The sequence below is a fragment of the Xenia sp. Carnegie-2017 genome, unplaced genomic scaffold (assembly GCF_021976095.1).
Source record: "Xenia sp. Carnegie-2017 unplaced genomic scaffold, XeniaSp_v1 HiC_scaffold_6, whole genome shotgun sequence".
Taxonomy (NCBI): Eukaryota; Metazoa; Cnidaria; class Anthozoa; order Malacalcyonacea; family Xeniidae; genus Xenia; species Xenia sp. Carnegie-2017.
Window position 1 is genome coordinate 19,623,866 of NW_025813526.1, and position 18,729 is coordinate 19,642,594.

At 35.0% G+C, this 18,729-nt stretch overlaps 2 protein-coding genes, 1 long non-coding RNA gene and 1 pseudogene across 3 annotated transcripts; 1 reads left to right on the forward strand and 3 right to left on the reverse strand.

The window, feature by feature from the left end:
- Window positions 1–18,729, forward strand: part of LOC124456691 — a 64,097-nt pseudogene that overhangs the window by 8,701 nt on the left and 36,667 nt on the right.
- On the reverse strand, window positions 3,494–4,433 carry LOC124456746. Its single transcript, XR_006952438.1, has 2 exons — window positions 4,210–4,433; window positions 3,494–3,917 (listed from the first exon to the last, which is right to left on the reverse strand). It is a non-coding gene; the product is annotated as an uncharacterized LOC124456746 (long non-coding RNA).
- On the reverse strand, window positions 11,662–13,479 carry LOC124456703. The gene is given in 4 exon segments (XM_047007082.1): window positions 11,662–12,354; window positions 12,357–12,689; window positions 12,914–13,044; window positions 13,134–13,479. Coding segments are annotated over 3 exon segments (609 nt in total). The 5' UTR covers window positions 12,999–13,044; window positions 13,134–13,479; the 3' UTR covers window positions 11,662–12,163.
- LOC124456685 lies at window positions 15,034–18,535 on the reverse strand. Its single transcript, XM_047007054.1, has 4 exons — window positions 18,078–18,535; window positions 17,629–17,947; window positions 17,140–17,394; window positions 15,034–16,682 (listed from the first exon to the last, which is right to left on the reverse strand). Exons 1-4 carry the CDS (start codon window positions 18,129–18,131, stop codon window positions 16,111–16,113), a joined length of 1,200 nt encoding a protein of 399 aa, XP_046863010.1. The 5' UTR covers window positions 18,132–18,535; the 3' UTR covers window positions 15,034–16,110.

Below are 18,729 nucleotides of genomic sequence, written 5' to 3' on the forward strand. Positions count from 1 at the left end.
ATGAACTAATTTAAGTCTGTGACTGGCATGCAACAGTTGTGTTGTTCTATGTAATTTACCTTCGAAAAACCTCTGTGTGAATATACTGCTTTAAGGAGCTACGCATGATCGCAGCGGTTGTTGCCTCGCAGAAGGATAGGCAGGACCATAGCTTAGACTCGGAAATGCAAGTGAAGTTTGGCCCAAGGAAGGCAACTTCAACTTGGGGTTAGTGGGTACAAATGGTACCTTAGCGTAGAGGATGCAAATAGCATCTGTAAGAAGACCTTTGAAGACTGGATCAAGCGAGGAAGGCCTATTGAAGACGAAGGGAAGATCGTGGTTTTGGTGGAAAGAAAAATATCTCTCCCCTAGTACGGTAAGAGCATGCAGTCGTTGTAGTTGGCCAATTTCATGAACGGCTTTCTACATTGACTATTAAGGCACTCCTGCATGGATCCCCTATAATGCATGAGTAGTTCAACCCACCCCAGTTGGAGGTCACCTGTAGGTGCTACATGCACTAGGTTAAGTTAAGTTAATGGCATGATGGGTTACCTCCTTCAAGGGGCATTCCTTTTCAGGGCGGAATTCCGGTGCCATGCGCAGGTAGGAAGTTTAGATAGCTTAGGCATGCGCTGTAGTTGCATTGAGTAGTTGCTACGCTTAGATAATGAGTATGGGGTTAAAACCTTAAAGGATGAACTCCACTATCAAGAGAACTGACTAAATTTTTCAAAATCTTTCGAAGGAAACTTTAATCTTGTCAGTCATTTTCAATTCGACAAATTGAAACTCAAATAGTCTTCAGTTTGTCAAGACATTTACAGTTTAGGAGCGGCGTGGCAATTACTGTAAATGTAAAAATGGATATGTTGTTTTCTTATTAAGAAAACTTCTTTCCTGGGAATTTCGATGCGGCAAGCCACAGCAAAAACAGGCGTAAAATATGTTTAGTACACCAGGTCTAAGTATGCGGAATGGCTTCATATTAACCAAACTAACACGAAACATAGTTTTAATAAAAGCACATTGTTTGTTTTCTTTGATGGTTACCATGAAGACAAACCGCAGACGTTGTCACATATGATACAAAATAGTTACACGATGGTTTCCATGTTCACCATTCGCGTTGCTATGTAGTCATCTATGTGATAATTGTCAAACTAAAACATAACTTAAATCAAGCGCTGCCGGTTGTTTGGTTAAGCCATCCACGGTCCCTCGGTAACCAAACTCAACGTGTGCTTCTTCAAGAGTTCTAAATTGTTTCAAAAAATATTAAATTTCGTCTGTCTGCTTGAAATATTTTGAAGTACATTTATCCAATCCATGTCATGCAGCAAGCGCTTGCTCCAGCTTTAAGCGCTAGTGGCACCGGGCGCGCAAAGCACTGAATGAAACAGTGCAAAATAAGGACTGCTAAGGTGGCGCTAGGTGTGACTGATTCGGATGTGGATTAGATAAGAAAAACACACGTTAAAAGAAATTCCCATCCAAATTACACAATTTTCACGTCCAAAGTAGAAAATTGTCGAGTTCGCCGATCGGTTTACGCGCGGTAAAACTAAAATATGGCGGTTTGTACGTAAGTTGTATGTACGTTAAAAATGGCGAATTATATCCATTACTAAAATACTTAAAAGATTTTTGGACTTGAAGGTGTCTTTTGAGGAATTGACGGCTTTTTTTTTGGTATTTGCATCGTTGCAAAGGTAAGTAAAGATTTTTGTTTCTAAGGGTCCCCCGGGGCGCAGAACTTCAGCCGAAATCCCTAATGGTTTTTTCCTCTTAAGTATTCTCCAAATTCTCGTGCCGTTGTGTTCGGTTTTGGTTTATACCGTTCAGGTTTTTCCATTAGGGATTTTTTATTTCGGTTAAGTCATCAAAAAAAAAACAGTGACCTTGGTGTGGGACTAAACTTGTTCTTCTTGTCATATACAACCATGGAACAAAGAGAAATGCACTTTGAATGCTATGGATGCTTAGCTGAGCGAACCTAGGGTCTATCAGCTAAAATTTACAGCCATCTTCACTTTCGTTAAAAAAACAGCGTCATGTTTAAGCAATTCTGCATTTTAGAACAGTTTGGGAGACTTCAGTTTAATCATTTTATATTTATTTACTTAACACTTATTGTAAATGTGAAAGTTAAACTGTCATGTATTTGGGGCGTAAAGTTGGATATTTAAGCATTTTAATGCTAAACCGGCATTATAAAAAAGCTGATAATTGTTTATTGTTTGTGACTTTAAATTGTGAAGTGTAATTGAACGACAATGCTCTTGAACTGTTTTTGTCTATTACGATTAAGCAATAACTTACCAAATTTGTGCTTCAAAATTTCTACAAAGATCAAATTTTGGAAATATAAAATATTCAAAATATGTTCAATAGCCAAAATCATGTGAACTTTCCAAGAAAAAACAACCTAACTGTGGGGTATCTTCAAAAAGCGGAAAATGTAGTCTTTCGGTTCGATTCCCAATACACTGTTTTTAGTATATGTGCAATCAAATTGTCAAGTTTGGGTTAAATCCGTGTCGGATAATCCATGATATAAGGAAGGAACTCTTAAATTTTAAAGAATCTTTGCAAGAAGCAACATGTTAATCAGATTGAGGATCATGGAATCGGGTAAAGATTAAGGATTACAAAATAACAGTCCCAGTCTCCCAACGCTGTCGTCTAAATCTAAACAATAGTATGAAACAATATTGAAACAAAGTAAAAGAAAAGATTTTACGTTTTTATTAGTTGACTAAGTTGAGGGAAGCTTAGTACTTTCCCCGTGTTTCAAAAAAATTCATTAAACTACGGTGAAGTAAACATATTAAAATGGCTCTTGAAAATACGGTCCAATTATCCGAGAAATACGAAGCAGTTATGGTTCTCAGTGGAGTGGGGATGCTCTAGGTTATAAGAATGGTTTGTGGGAATTCTGTTACAGTGGTACTCAAATTCATGAAGAACTAGAAAAACTCGGAGGACTTGATAAAATTGACATTAAAGGATGGAGGGTTAGTGACGACACTGTACTACACATTGCTACAGCAGAAGCGTTGGTTTCTGAATGGACAACAACGGAAGAGTTATTGAGCATTATGGCTACAAAGTACAAGAAGACATGTGCTGAGGATATGTGGGAAAGAGCTCCTGGGCAGACCACAACAAAGGCATGTTTCATGTTACGACCTCTTGAGGAAAAAGGTTACATTATACCATTTAATGAACGAGGTGGCGGATGTGGTGCAGCTATGAGATCCATGTGTATAGGTTTGATGTTTCCTTGTGAAGATCAAATTGAAATGTTAATTGAAATTGCTGTTGAAAGTGGAAGGATGACTCATAATCACCCACAGGTATTCACCTTTCATAATAAAGCAACGATTTCAGATCATGTATCAATTATCAAGTCACTAATGTCTAGTGTTTTGTCTATCAACAAGTGTTGCTTTGTATAAAGTTTGCTAGGTTTTCCTGTTATCTGCATTGCTTTTCATTTTAACAAACCTTTATAGTAATTTAGCTTTTCAATCCTTTTGCTTTTCTTAGATGTTTTATCTTCAACTCTTCCTTCGATTACTTACTTGATCAAGCCATTACCATGAATGTTTCATATCCTTTTATCTAATATCAATTTATAAATGAAATAAAAGAAGGTTGACCTTAGGTTTGCATAAGTCTATGCAATCCATCATTTTCTAGAACCACATCTCAAATGCCTCCATCCTTCTAACATTGCTCACTTTAAATGACCATATCTTTGATCCATCCCTTTTATCGCTTTTCCACATTTCCAAATTTCTGTCTTCTAAAAACTGTTTGAATTGCCATTGCTGTTTTGCTTTAATATCTTCACTACTACAGCCATTGAATCCATGATCCATATCAAAATGCTGCTATTATGTAAATAGGGTCATCATAATGTAAGTGACCTAAAATTAGCAATCTTTAAAGATAATGATTTTAATTATAGGTTATCTAGGGGCTGTTACTGCAGCTTTATTTACAGCCTATGCTATACAGAAGATGGCTCCAAAAAAATGGGGAGCAGGACTTTTAAGTGTCTTACCCAAAGTTTGGGAATACATTGAGAAGGTTGGTCGTGATGTAGAAGAAAACAAGAAATCTTGGGGCTATTTTAAAAATAGTTGGGAGTCGTATCTTGAACTACGGGGATTAACAATGGAACCAGTGAACGAAAGTTTCCAGTGACATATAACTTACCTGAACGTGATGCTTTTTATAAATCTGTCAGTTATGCAGGTTGGGTGGGTCCAGTGGTCATGATGCACCAATGATTGCTTACGATGCTTTGATGATGGCAACAGATTCCTGGTTTCAATTGTGCTCTTGTTCTATGTTTCATGGTGGAGATAGTGACAGCACAGGAATATTGGCTGCAGAATGGTGGGGTGGTATGTATGGTATGAAACGTGTACCCCCTTGGAAATTATAGGAACCTGGAATATGGTCATTGGCTTATGGAGCTTGGTAAAAAATTACTGAATGTATCAAAGAATATGAACAACTAACAGGATAGTATTTATTTAACAAAATTTATGTAATAAAACCCTGTCATCTCAATGTACTTTAGTATGTTTGTAAATCATACAATAAAAATTACTACTTGGTTATAACATAAAAGCAAATTACTTTAGAAATAAAGTCAAAAGAAGAATGTCAGATTCAGGGCATGGGTAGTACAAAGTTCTACTTAGGTTAATTCTAACTGTAGAGTAAGTATATTGACAAGATATCAGTGAAACTATATATAGCCTAGTACCAATAAGGTTCATTTTACCTCACAAAATGCAAATTGCAAACGTTTTATTCACTACCAATAATACGTTCTGAGGGAGAGGGGAGCTGACTTGGCAGGTGAAAGCCTTGCTCCTACGGTCTAGGTGTTAAAAATAGGCTTAACATAATTTAGAAGGCACATTTTCTTTGAAACAGGTAGCTACCAAAGTGTAACTTTAAAGCTTTGTCATATTCCCGAGTTTCATAATACAACACACATAGATTTTTCAAGACTTATCGTCATCAACCTGACTAGTTCCTAACGTTTTTATGCGAGTTTCCTTAGCTTCTTCGTAAAACTCCATAGCTTTGTCGTAGTTTTCAGGTTTTTTTAACAATAAACTAAGATTGTTTAAAGACGCAGCGACATCATCATGATTTGGACCTAACGATTGTTTTTGAATTTCCAGAGCTTTTTCTTGAAACTCTTTAGCGTTGTCGTAGTTTCCAGTTTTATAATACACAATACCAAGATTGTTTAAAGATGTAGCGACAACAACATGATTTGGACCTAACGATTGTTTTCGAATTTCCAGAGCTTTTTCGTGATGGTTTCTAGCTTTGCTATAATTCCCAGTGTCATGGTATAAAAGACCAAGGATATTAAAATACCAAGATTTGTCATAACTAGATTCTTTTGATTTAAATTCATCCAATAGCTCATAAGCAAGATCGTACTTTCCAAAATGTCTTAATGTGTCAACAAAATCTTGGAAAACTTGTAAAGTGTTCATGTTGATTTTTGTCTTGTTGGTCTTTAACAATTGAGCAATTTTTTCAAGATGTGGCATTAATTTGATTTCGTCGTCTCTCTCCTTAAACATGTAAAGTGCTTTAGATATTTGATCAACGTTAGTTTCCATTTCATGTTCTTCATTTGAATGTTCAGATTGATAAACAATAATTGCTTTGTGAATAATGCTATGTAGACTAATGTCATTATTTTCTGAATGCAAGAACAATGAGCAGTCCTTTAAGGAAAGACATATATCTTCCTTTGAGTGTTTGGGATCAATTTCTTGAACATAACAAATAATAATGTCTCGTGGTATAGGATCAAACGATATCACGGAAAAAAAGTTAATAACATTTGCCAATATTGAGGATTCTTCAGCATTTTGTCTGACAGCTAAAAGTGAAGCTTGTAACATACTTCTAGGATATACCGAGTTAAATTTAACAAAAGTGGCGTCCATGTTTTCTTGTTCTTCTGAAGATATTTTCTTTAAATATTCTTTCCAAGTAAATGAGCAGTTTGCTTTGTTTACACGACTGACATAACAACCAGCGGCAGCCAAAGCCAGCGGTTGACGATCTAATGCGTGGGATACTTCATTCAACAATTGATCATCAGTATTATCATCTTTAGTGTAATATTCCAACAGTTGACAACATTCTTTATCATTCATTCCACTTCTGATAGAAATATGTTTGTTAAACTCATCGTCTTGAGGTACGGCATCTGTGTTCTGGATAGTTACTATGATTTGTCCATTTATCCACATGGGATCACCAACTTGGGGGAGTAATGAAGAAATTTTGCTAAGCTGTGCCACGTTGTCTACAATGATCAACCAATTTTGCCAGAATTTTAATCGTGTGGATACTAACGATCGCAAATTCTTCACTTTGTCTGCGATGGAACAATTTTCATCTTCAAATTTTTAATCATATCCTTGTCACAGTTTAAACGGTATCCAAGTTCACAGTAAGTTTTAAAAGAGATTCCTCATTTTTCCATCGAGAGTCATTACAAACGAAGTTCTATTTTTCCAATCACACGATATTTTTCACAAACCTGTCTTGCAAGTTGTGATTTACCACTGCCAGGATTACCAGTGATGTAAAAATATGTCAGTTTTTCAATGTTATCATTCCTTAACTTTTCTAGATCTTTTATAATTTTATCTCGTAATTCAGTGCGTTCAACAAAAAAATGATTAGGTTTTGAAGGAAGCACTTGAAATGAATTAAAACTTTTTCGATAGGTCTTTATTTCATTGATTTTATCGAGAGAAAATTTCAAATCTTGAAATGATTTTTCAATGATGTTGACTATATCATCAAAATCATCATCTGAACATTCCCTTTCATACCAATGTGCGTACTTGTTTCTTTCACAACGAAGTGCATGAACAGCATCCTTTGTTTTTTTTTGTCAAGGTGCTTTCCAATTGAATTTGAAAAAATTATTGCATCAAATAATATCGTACAGTCCCACTTACTGGTATCTCCATCTTGATATTTTTGTCGAGTTTTTTTGGTCTAACTTTCTTCTTGATTCTAAATTGTAAAATTTGTTACCACTGATGTGTGTATCATCCCATTCTCCATAAGTTGATTTGTAACGAGAGTTCCATTGTTTAATGAAAAACTGAGCAAGTTCCTTTTGCACCACGTTAATTATTTGCTGAATGTAAGACAGATTTCTTATTCCTGACGATTCCATCTGTACAAAAATTTGGTATATATCAACAAGATAAAAATCAAGCAAATAAAAAAATATTTTACAACCCTTATTAGGTTCAATTGATTTAACTTCACCAAAAATCGTCTTAAAATTACAAAAGAACCTAAAAACTAATAATGACAGAGAGCATGTATGCTACAGCTTTTACCAACTGCAGTATCCTGTCAAACAACCTTTAGAAAAATTAAAAAAACATGATATTTTACCTTAAAGTTTACGTTACAAAACAGACATAAGAATATATTCTTCAATAATTTGCATAGTCATTTGTGAATGTCATGCCTCTGTATCTAAGAATATGTTATAATGTTGTAGCTAATGGTCTTTTTTAAATTTACTAAGGTTTATGTTTATTTAATTTCATTGACTCTAACGCATTAATTGAAACTTGATTTTACAAATATATTTGTTTTACAACATGTTGTAACACAAGATCTTGTTTTTCTTTGACTATGTACGACAATTGTTTGGCAATGGTAAAATTCTTTATCAATCTTAAGACCATGAACCACTATTTTGATTAAATTTTAATACGAAATGAAAATTTTTAATCTATGTTGATAAACCAACGCGTTTTGAGGGGATCATTAACGTAAACTCGAATGTTGAATATTGCCTATTGGTCGTGACTTTTTTAGAATGTGTATCTACAAATACGATAAAAATTTTCAGATATAATTTCTATGAGCTTTTACAAAGATCTCTTAGTTCGCAAAATACTATAAATGAGAATGTTCGTAACATGTAACCCATCTCTATGGTACGCACCGCTTGAAGAGAAAACTAAGAGATAGAAGATTCTAACAATTTCGATAAGGGAGAAATTAAAGTTTGTTTTTTGTGAATGTGTGCTGCTGCGAACAGCATTGGCCATGTATAAAAAGCATCAAATTCGACGTTTTCGAGAATCATAAAAAATGAAATAACTTTTTTCATATTTGCAAGTGTTAAACACGATAGACAAGGATGTTAACCAGGAAGTTTTATTCTAAAAGACAAGAAGAGAGGCTGTGAAACGTCATGATGAGGATAAAAGGCAGAAAAAAGGAGACAAATATTGACAACATTGTCTTTTATTTGTTTAAAAAAGAGCTGTCATTCAGACGACATTATAAATCAGAATAAGGACAACTATAGAGAGTTTCCAAAGTCATATGGAAATTTATGTTTTGTCTTTGTCTTGAATGCCAGAAGTGACGTAAGAAACGGCTGTTGCGCAGTTTGTGTTTTCACTGATGTATCACGTGATGTCCAGAATTATTTGATTTTCTAACTGTATTGATGAAGTTATAAAAATGTTCAATATCAGATTGATGAGGATATCAGAAAATTTCAGTTTTTTGATTATTTAATACGACGAAACTTTGCATAAATAAGCCAAAGACATTTGCAAAGCTACAAAGATTATCTAAAAGCTGCATTTAAAATCTGGAACTATAAGATTTAAGAAGAAATCTTTGATAGGGTACCTAACTTTAAGGTTTTACCAATGAAGATATTCCTTCTCTCAGTGGTCTGTTGTTTTTTTCTACCACTAGGAGGTGTGATTACAATGTCAAGTTAACCTCAACTTTGAACTCAGTATTTTACTTAACAGTAACTTAGTAGAAACTTCTGTGCAACTTCCTAATTACAAACACTGACTCCAGCATTTAGCATTTATCGAATTTCAAGATCCGCTCGCCTTTTTTATTCTGATATATCTGCTGACAGTGTCTTGTTTTTTACTCTTAACAATTCAACTTCTTTATTTTCATGTATACGTTGCGTTGGTTTTGAAACTTGCTTGATGTTTGTGTTGATTTTTGTTGCAATATATAAACATGACGAATTATTTCAATGTTGCAGGACTGTCGACATTTCTGCACATGCACAGTTTTTTGTAAATTACTGCTTAAGTATTGTCGTTTACTAGAAATGGGGTTTATATTACGATTATTTCTGATCAATTTTTTGATTTCATGAATTTTATAAACAAAACTCATATTTTATACGGGGACATTTTTTTTGGTCAACCACTGTAGATGTGTCGTATCACAATGTGTGACAACACGTCAAAAATAACATCATTTCTTTCAAGTGTTGCCAAACAGAAGACATGTTTGGTGATTTAATGACCAAAAGACTCTCAAAAGTTTATTATCAAAACTTTAATATCAAAGCTATTGGAAGTAGTTGAATAAAATAGGAATAAATTGGAATAAATTGGAATAAAATAGATGTGTCGTATCACAATGTGTGACAACACGTCAAAAATAACATCATTTCTTTCAAGTGTTGCCAAACAGAAGACATGTTTGGTGATTTAATGACCAAAAGACTCTCAAAAGTTTATTATCAAAACTTTAATATCAAAGCTATTGGAAGTAGTTGAATAAAATAGGAATAAATTGGAATAAATTGGAATAAAATAGATGTGTCGTATCACAATGTGTGACAACACGTCAAAAATAACATCATTTCTTTCAAGTGCTGCCAAACAGAAGACATGTTTGGTGATTTAATGACCAAAAGACTCTCAAAAGTTTAATATCAAAATTTTAATATCAAAGCTATTCGAAGTAGTTGAAGTCAAAAAACAATGATACGTTTTAAGTTTGTGTCATGAACATTTGTTATTTATGTTAATATATGACTATTACGTGGGAGTGTTAAAAGGAATTAATAAGTTGTAATATTTATATCTTAGGACACGTGACACGAATGACGTCACATATGCATGCTTCCTTTTACACAGATGTGCAGAATTTTTTGATTGCCTAGCTGTACTTATAAGGTTATCAAGTTGATAGGAAATCAGAGATCTTCAGTATTGTATTATTTAATGCGATGAATTTGCACATAACAACCTTAGCGTCAACAACTTAGCATCGACGAAAGACAATGCAACGTCACAAAGATAAACAAAATTCTTTAGCCCCATTTAAAATGTGAACTTACAAAATTTAATAAGCGATACTATAGTTTATGACAAAAATAAACACACTTGCTGATCAATATTGCTACTTCGAAAACGACTTAAATATCTATACTATTCAATGATGACATGCACACTCTGGCGAGGTGCAATAGAACCAGTGTCTACCCATAGATCTAATATATTTGATATAGTCTTATACGGTAGATTTAATTGTTTCGAAATGTTTGTCAAACGCTCGTTATTTAATCACATTTCAAGTATTTCATTTCTTACTTCTATTGGTAAAGCTTTTCCTTGCTTACTGAACGGATTCGTTGCCAAATGTCTACAGGGTACAAAGAACTTTCGCGTTTGCCAGTACTTCGCAACTTTAGTTCACAACTTCAGTACTCAAGTAGACAACTTGTTAACTCAAGTTGACAAGTTCATATCGAATATTCCATATTTGGAAATGTAACTGGCAACATTAGAAAGTAACTTGGCAACCGCCATTTGAAAAGTTAACTGAAATCGACAATAAATATCTATACTATTCAATGATGACATGCATGAGTCCATTTGCTATTTTAAAGTAAATGTACTTCGTAGTGAGTCATAAAAAATTAAATATACTTTAAAATAAGCCTTACCTTGTTTAAGATGGCAGTTATTTGTTTTTGGTAAGCATATTGTTCTTGTTTGGAATTGTAACTTCGTTTGATTTATCTACAATTACAGAATTACAAGCTTCCATGGGTCACATTTGTACGTCGTAATCAAGCATGAAAATTCTTTGTTTTTGTCTTACAAACCTTTTAACTAGTTAACGGCGTGTAGCCTTGAACAGTTGAACTTTTAGAAAGATTTAAAGTTCTGACAAGTTAAGCATCATATATTCTTCCTTCGAGTCGATATGTTGAAAATTATTTTGCGCTACGGAATTTAAAACATCTTAAGAATAGATTGTTATGTAAAGCAAAGATATGGTTTGATGATTTTTATTGTTTTTGTTCATAAGTTTGAATATAATTTGGATCAAATTGATCAATAGAGTCCTTAAGTGGTGACGTCACGTTTCCATGGTGCTAAAAATCTCAGTTCCAAACAAGCGCCCATTCGATTCAAAATGGAGACATTATCCATCGCTTCGCTTTTTTTTTTCTTCTCAGAAGAAAAGCAATCTATAAAAAAGGGGAAAAACCTCTTAAGTCAGATCACATTGAAGCATTTACTTACCAGCAGAGTGTTTTACGAGGAGAAGTACACGCAAGAATGAAAGAAAAGGTTTATAAAGTGACGGTGAATGCCAAATGTCAAGATTAAGTTTTACACTGTTTTTGTTGCCCAAATGAACACGAGGGCGTGATTTTCTCTTGTAGTGAAATAAAAAAAGGCTTTTTAATGAACGATTTGTTTTAAAAAGTAATGATACTCGTCGGTTTTCAGTCCTCAAATTGACCTACCACTACTAGTTTGGTGTGAGGGAGTTGTGGTAACAGGCTATACATATATTTGCATTTTTATTAATAAACACAAGGATAACATGGTATTTAAAAGACATGGAAATATGGTACATCATTTAATGTTGTTTTCCTGGGGGGAAGGAAAATTCCCATATAAAAGTGATGAGATGCTCATGGGAAATGTTCAGAAAGACCCCTCAAGGGTAACTGTGGGCAGTACTTGCTTTTATTTTTATCCCCAAAAAGACATCCATTGTAAAACATATGTCAAAACTTCTTTTAACTTCTGTTCTCCTAAACATGATAAAAGAATTCTCACAGTGATCTAATTTGACACCCTATGTACACCCAGGCTGTACCAGATGATAAATATTGTAATCCCTAGGAGGTAAAATCATCCCTTTACTGTTATATTAGAATGCTTCCAGCCCCCACCCCTCTAGCTGTATTTTCTTCTAAGTAAGCCTCAGTCTACAAATTATTTTATTTCTATTTGAACAACAATAATTATTAAAAAACTGTCCAATGTAGTCTTCAAGCATAAAACTACTCAAAAACCATATCTTCGCATCCCTCTTTGATGAGAGGAAATTGCAAATTTACAAGTGTTGCACATAACTGAAACAAAATGTCAGCATAGCAGTGCAAATACAAAGGAATGACACCTAAAATTTTGAAGTCTTTCAGCCTAGCATTGGCTCTTTCGACATGAATCTGTGCTTTAGCTATGGCTTTTTGACCTCACTCTCTGTGAAAGTTCCATTATTCAGAAAAGGTGGAATATTGACACAGACACCATGTGGTACAACATCTTGGATAAGGAAACCCTTGTCCACCAGAATCATATCTCCAGCTGTCAAGTGATTAAGGAGTCCAGACTGTTGCACAATGGCCTTGTCTGAAATAGAACCTGGATACAGCCGACTGACATTAGTAATGACTCCATTTGGTGCAACACCAACTATTACCTTAAAGGAATTCATTCCTCTGTATGATAAAAAGGTTGCATTTTGCTGACTCATCAATCCCGGTGTAGCAAGCTCAATATCTGTGCAGACAGGATTCAAATTGCCTGAAAGAGGAGGGTGCAGAGATCTTGTTTTTTTGTTTCTGGGATGGAATCGACGTCATTAGGTCGTCAAACAAAATTTCATGCAAAACATGAGTGAATGCTATAACAATGTTAGAAATTGTGGCCACACTACAATGAAACAATTGGGCTAGGTGAAGCTGTGTGTTGCTCTGTCATACTTTCATTAAAGTGATAATTTGATCCTCAAAATTGATGGATTATACCTTCCAAAGCACTAAGATTTAAGGTTTTGGCTACGGAAAATACAGAGCGACCGTTAAAAAGGCAACTAGCTGAAGCTTCTATCATTCAGTATTCGATGATTCTCCCTCATGTCCTGATGTCAACTCTTCACCTGAATAGAGTCCGTAAATCTCACTTAAAATCACGTAATTCATCAAATTTTCACCGAATAAGGAATTCTTTTTGAATATCAGTTCATACCTTATGAGTCGAACCATCTCTTGTACTCGTCGTTCAGCATTGTAGCGCTTGGAAAAGCAAAGAACTTGCAAGTGTTGCCCTCCGACGAATGGCCACATGTAGGAGCAAAACAGTAAACCATTTTGCCCGTTTGACCCGCGTCCTTTACACTTCTTAAACAAAAGTTGATCCCTTGGATTACCTTTTAACCATTCCTGTTTTTTTTTATTGTCTTTTGTGGGATTACACTGGATAATTAAAGCTTTAGACATTCAAAACAAAGGAAGCGTGTCCAAAGCGCTCGCATAAGATATTTTGTTTAGAACTGCATTTTTTAGCTCCATGGTAACGTGACGTCACACTTAAGGACTCTATAGAAATAAGTATACATTTTACAAAATTATACCGTTTTTTAAGATATTTTGGAAGTAAGTACGTGGTGATAAACCTACGGTGGCCCACAAGTACAATACACGAACACAAATGGAAGTACACGAACACAAATGGAAGTACACAAACGCAAATAGAAGTACACGAACACAAATAGAAGTACACAAACACAAATAGAAGTACACGAACACAAATAGAAGTACACAAACACAAATAGAAGTACACGAACACAAATAGAAGTACACAAACACAAATAGAAGTACACAAACACAAATAGAAGTACACGAACACAAATAGAAGTACACAAACACAAATAGAAGTACACAAACACAAATAGAAGTACACAAACACAAATAGAAGTACACAAACACAAATAGAAGTACACAAACACAAACAGAAGTACACCAACACAAATGGAAGTACACAAACACAAATTCATATTCTGGTTAAATAGCAACAATGACTAAATGAGAAGTATAGCGGTCATCACAATTGCTAACGATTTAATACTTTGAGCTTACATCCACAAAATGGAAGAAGCGATACGATATTATTTTAGTAAGAATTATCAATACAAAACTATTTTGAGTTTACTCGATAAATTCCATGGCATTTCCATTTCAAGAAGTACGCTTTTAAATAAGTTAAAACAGTTTGGGTTGCGTCGGCGCGGGAATGTTGTTGACGAAAATCGTATCAGAGAATACATTTTACGAGAAATTGATGGATGCGGTAATATGCTTGGCTATAGAGCTATTTGGAGAAGACTGCAATCTAAATATAACGTACAAGTACGACGTTCGGTTGTTCAAACTGTACTTAAAGAAATCGACCCTGAAGCATCGAGACTTCGACGAGCAAACAGGCTTACAAGAAGAAACTATTTGAATCCCGGACCCAACTATGCGTGGCACGCTGACGGTTATGATAAACTGAAGCCATATGGCTTTGCAATTCATGGATGCATTGATGGCTTTAGTCGCCGAATATTATGGTTGGAAATCGTCAAATCGAATAACGATCCTCGAGTCGTTGGTCGTTTGTTTTTCGACTGTGTTCAGAACATACAATGTTGTCCTACTCTGTTAAGAACCGATAGAGGTACGGAGAATGGTATAATGGCCACCATTCAATGCTTTCTACGAAGAAACCACCAGGATTCTCTAGCAGATTTAAAAGCACATCGCTATGGGTCATCGCATACCAACCAAAGGATAGAAGCCTGGTGGGCCATGTTGCGTAAATCATGGGCGTCATGGTGGATAAACTTTTAAGGATCTTATTGCCCGCGGTGTACTGGATACTAGCAACGTTATGCATCTTCAGTGTCTTTGGTTCTGCTTTCACCCAGTGATGAAGGACTCACTAAGTGAAATGAAAGAATCATGGAATTCTCATTACGTACGCAAATCACGCTACCATACTGTACCTGGTATTCCAAATCAGCTTTATTTTCTTCCTGAATCTGTTGAAGCAGAAGATTACAAGAAAATGTTTGATCAACGAGATCTTAATCAGGCGGAAGACTTCATTGGCATGACAGATAATGAAAATTGTATTTATCAAGAATATTTTACATACAATGCACATTTGCTTGAAGTTGAAACACCGCAGAACTGGAGAAGTGCGTTGATCACGTATGAACGTTTGTTAGCAGAAGCACAACCAAATCATTCTTAGAATAATTAGTGCCATGTGCTGGTGTGTTAAATATTTGTAAAGCACTTTCTCTTGTAGAGGAACTGTTGTTATGTATGACATGAAAAATAACTTTTTCAAACCTTTATTAAGAATCGCAAACGCTCTTACGTAACAATAGAGCCACGGAAGTGATGAAAAATCCTATACATCGCTCTTGCCAACCAAAAAAATAGATTGAAAGTAAAACTACAGTAGATATTTAGTTTTGACATAGAAAATAAAATAATGTGAAAGATTGTTTTAACAGTATATCATGGATTTCACCAACAACAACGAAACATCACATGTCATAACATGTACAAAGCTAACAAAACTAGAGTGCCACATAAAATTCAGATAAAGCGTACGTAGATATAACTTCAATGTCCCCATTAGACAATATCAAAAGTCCACGAACTCTTCTCGCGAAGAATTGATGAGAACTCTTCAACTAGCTCATTGTAGCACTGATAGGTGCTAGGGACTTCAAGTAAAGGACCACAAGTATGCGCCACAGGCCGACGAGCTAAACCATTTAAGTCAGTGAATGTGACCTTTAATTTCATTTCGGGCAGAACCACACTGGCTCCAGTAGTGAACTGAAGAAATGCACCGACGTTACTTCCAAGAGATTTAATGAATTTGGTCAAGTGTTCGAACGTTACGTGCTCGTTGTCATTTTGCGGAGATGCATCAAGCATTTTAATGACTTTCTTTGGCGTAGGCTTTTTTTCATCGTAAAACAAAAGAATGTTTGAGATATTCTGGAATTGTGTACTTTCGACATTCATCGATTGTAGTATCGGATTCCAGCAGTTGCTTACGTAGCGCGGTTTCTGAATGAGTTCTTGATGGGCAAGTTGGGAGATAATACTTTCAATGTTTTCGCCGCTTGGATTTCTGTAACAGTTGTAGCTGCTTAGCAGGTCTAATAAGTCCGTATTCTGCACGAAGTTCTCGCAATTTTGCAAACAATCAATGATGACATCTTTTCATCTTCAGATACATACAGCTTAAATGCCTGCAACAACATATCGTCAGAAATGTCGTCATCGCCCAGAATACAACTAGCGACAAAAACGGCTGACAAGGAAATAGGGAAAATCCCCTCTTTGCTGTATCCGTATAACAATATTCTAGCTATTGCTTCCCACTGATCTTTCTGGTAATCATGTCGTATTACGGGAACTTTAGCCGCGGCCCCTACAGCAAGAGACTGAAAGAAGAGACACCAAAATTCTGTAAGCACATCCCTAGCAACACCCTTTCCTTCACCTCTCTCTTCAACACCTCGTGCATCAACGACTTTAAAAAACAAAATTGAATTCGACACTTTGGGATCACAAAATGCAGCAATTAGATCTTTCATAAGTGTTGATCGATGAATAGTTATTTCCATTTTGTCGGGAGTGACTTCAGGCTGGCTTCTTTCAAACTGCACCATGATTGAACTTGTTCCACGATCCATTACGTCGGCATGATTTAGTGAATCGCTCTGATCTAGAAAAAAACAACGTAACCTAAATATGCAATATGTTTTGAACAGTTTCTGTAGATTTGCTGCTTTCACCATTCCATTAATTTATCACCTTCAATTGGGAAATTTCAAATTCATAATTTTATATACCTAACCCAACAAAGAACAACAATTGCTTGGTTTTGTGTAAAGCTCTAATTTACAATAGATTTTCTAAAAATATTGCTTTTCAGTATCTCACAATGTGAGTAAAAGTTAAGAAAACCATTTATACAAAGACCACCACAGGATCAATGTTAAATAACAAAGAATACATCAAAAAATAATTCAAGATAATAATAATGAATTATCTTTGTTCATATTTCAAATGTGACAAATGACTTATGCAATTCTTTAAGAATAAAATTTAATTTTACAATTCCCATATCATATATTAATCCAATTACTATACAAAATAAGGTCACAAAAGTAACAACAAACCTTCATGAAGTCTAAACTGCACATCCCCTTCAAAACTATTTTCCAAATCATTGGAAGGTGTTTCCATAGCAGCTATCATTAAAGAATCTGGAACATCATCAGAGTTAAATGCATTTAGAGGATCAGGCATCTCACAAACATTGCTTGAAGGGGATGTATCATTAGCAACTGCCTGTATTGTCGGTGAACATGGTTTGCTCTCCATCCCAGCATATATATGTGCCAGTTCTTCACTATCATCCAGGTCATTCGCAACTACGACATAACAGTTACACATTTCATTCAAACATTTTTGTAAGACAAGCCCATAATTCATTTTAAGCAAACAAAATTGTATGTCAACTGTTCTCTCACATTAAGATTAACATGTCTAAATATATGGCACCAGCAATATGTGCATACATTCATTGCTGCCCTATGACTATGGTAAAGACTATGTACAGAACATTTACAGGTATTTTTATTGTGAAGTGTAAGGGTGCTACTTACGTTCATAGTCATGTATTCGACATAAATATAAGTTGACACGAGAATATGCTCTTCCTATGGACTCTTTATACTTTTCCACTGAGAATGGACTTTGTGTTCCAGGGAGATGAAGCACCTGATCAAAATCTGGATACAAAAGAATCCAACCACAATGACCAATTTCTCTCATATGTTTGTTGTGTGCCAATTGTTTTGTAATTCCCTTTTCTTTAACAGCAACATGATAATCAGTTTTTAGCACTTCAACTGGAAGAAGGGATCCTCTTCTAATTTTCAATTTTCTGCAGTCAACATCAACCTCTGCAACTCCTATATTGATCTGCACAAAGATAATAAATAACAATAAGAAAGGGTTCATTGGGGGGTAACAAAGTACAACTAAAACTGTGTTTGTAGATATCTGACATGAACATCTTAAACTGAGAATGGGAACTTACAAAGACACTCACCTTAACCAGTTCTTCTTTGTTCTTTTCTTTTCGAGATGTGACACACACGTTCATTCTTCTTCCGTTTTTGAATGGAGTTAATCTCTTCTTCTTGAGTCTGTAATTTTTGTCTTCTTTCCATAAACTCACAGAAGGTTAAAGACTGCTTTGTAGAATTATGATCAATGGTGTAAGATGTACTTTGAGATGTACCTTCATATTCACGGTCTGGTGTGCATTTCATTATTTCTGCACCGCAGTTCCCACAGAAATTGGCTTTTTGATGGTTAATGGCTGTGCCACAAGTCTGACAAAACATCAGAAAATTTGTCTATAATGACAAGTCTCAAGCTTCTAATCGTATACGAGAAAAAAATGATCTGATCATTCGCTGTTGAATTGCGTGTTTGTGTAACATTGTGTGCTTCCATTTGTGTTTGTGTACTTCCATTTGTGTTGGTGTACTTCTGTTTGTGTTTGTGTACTTCTATTTGTGTTTGTGTACTTCTATTTGTGTTTGTGTACTTCTATTTGTGTTTGTGTACTTCTATTTGTGTTTGTGTACTTCTATTTGTGTTCGTGTACTTCTATTTGTGTTTGTGTACTTCTATTTGTGTTTGTGTACTTCTATTTGTGTTCGTGTACTTCTATTTGTGTTTGTGTACTTCTATTT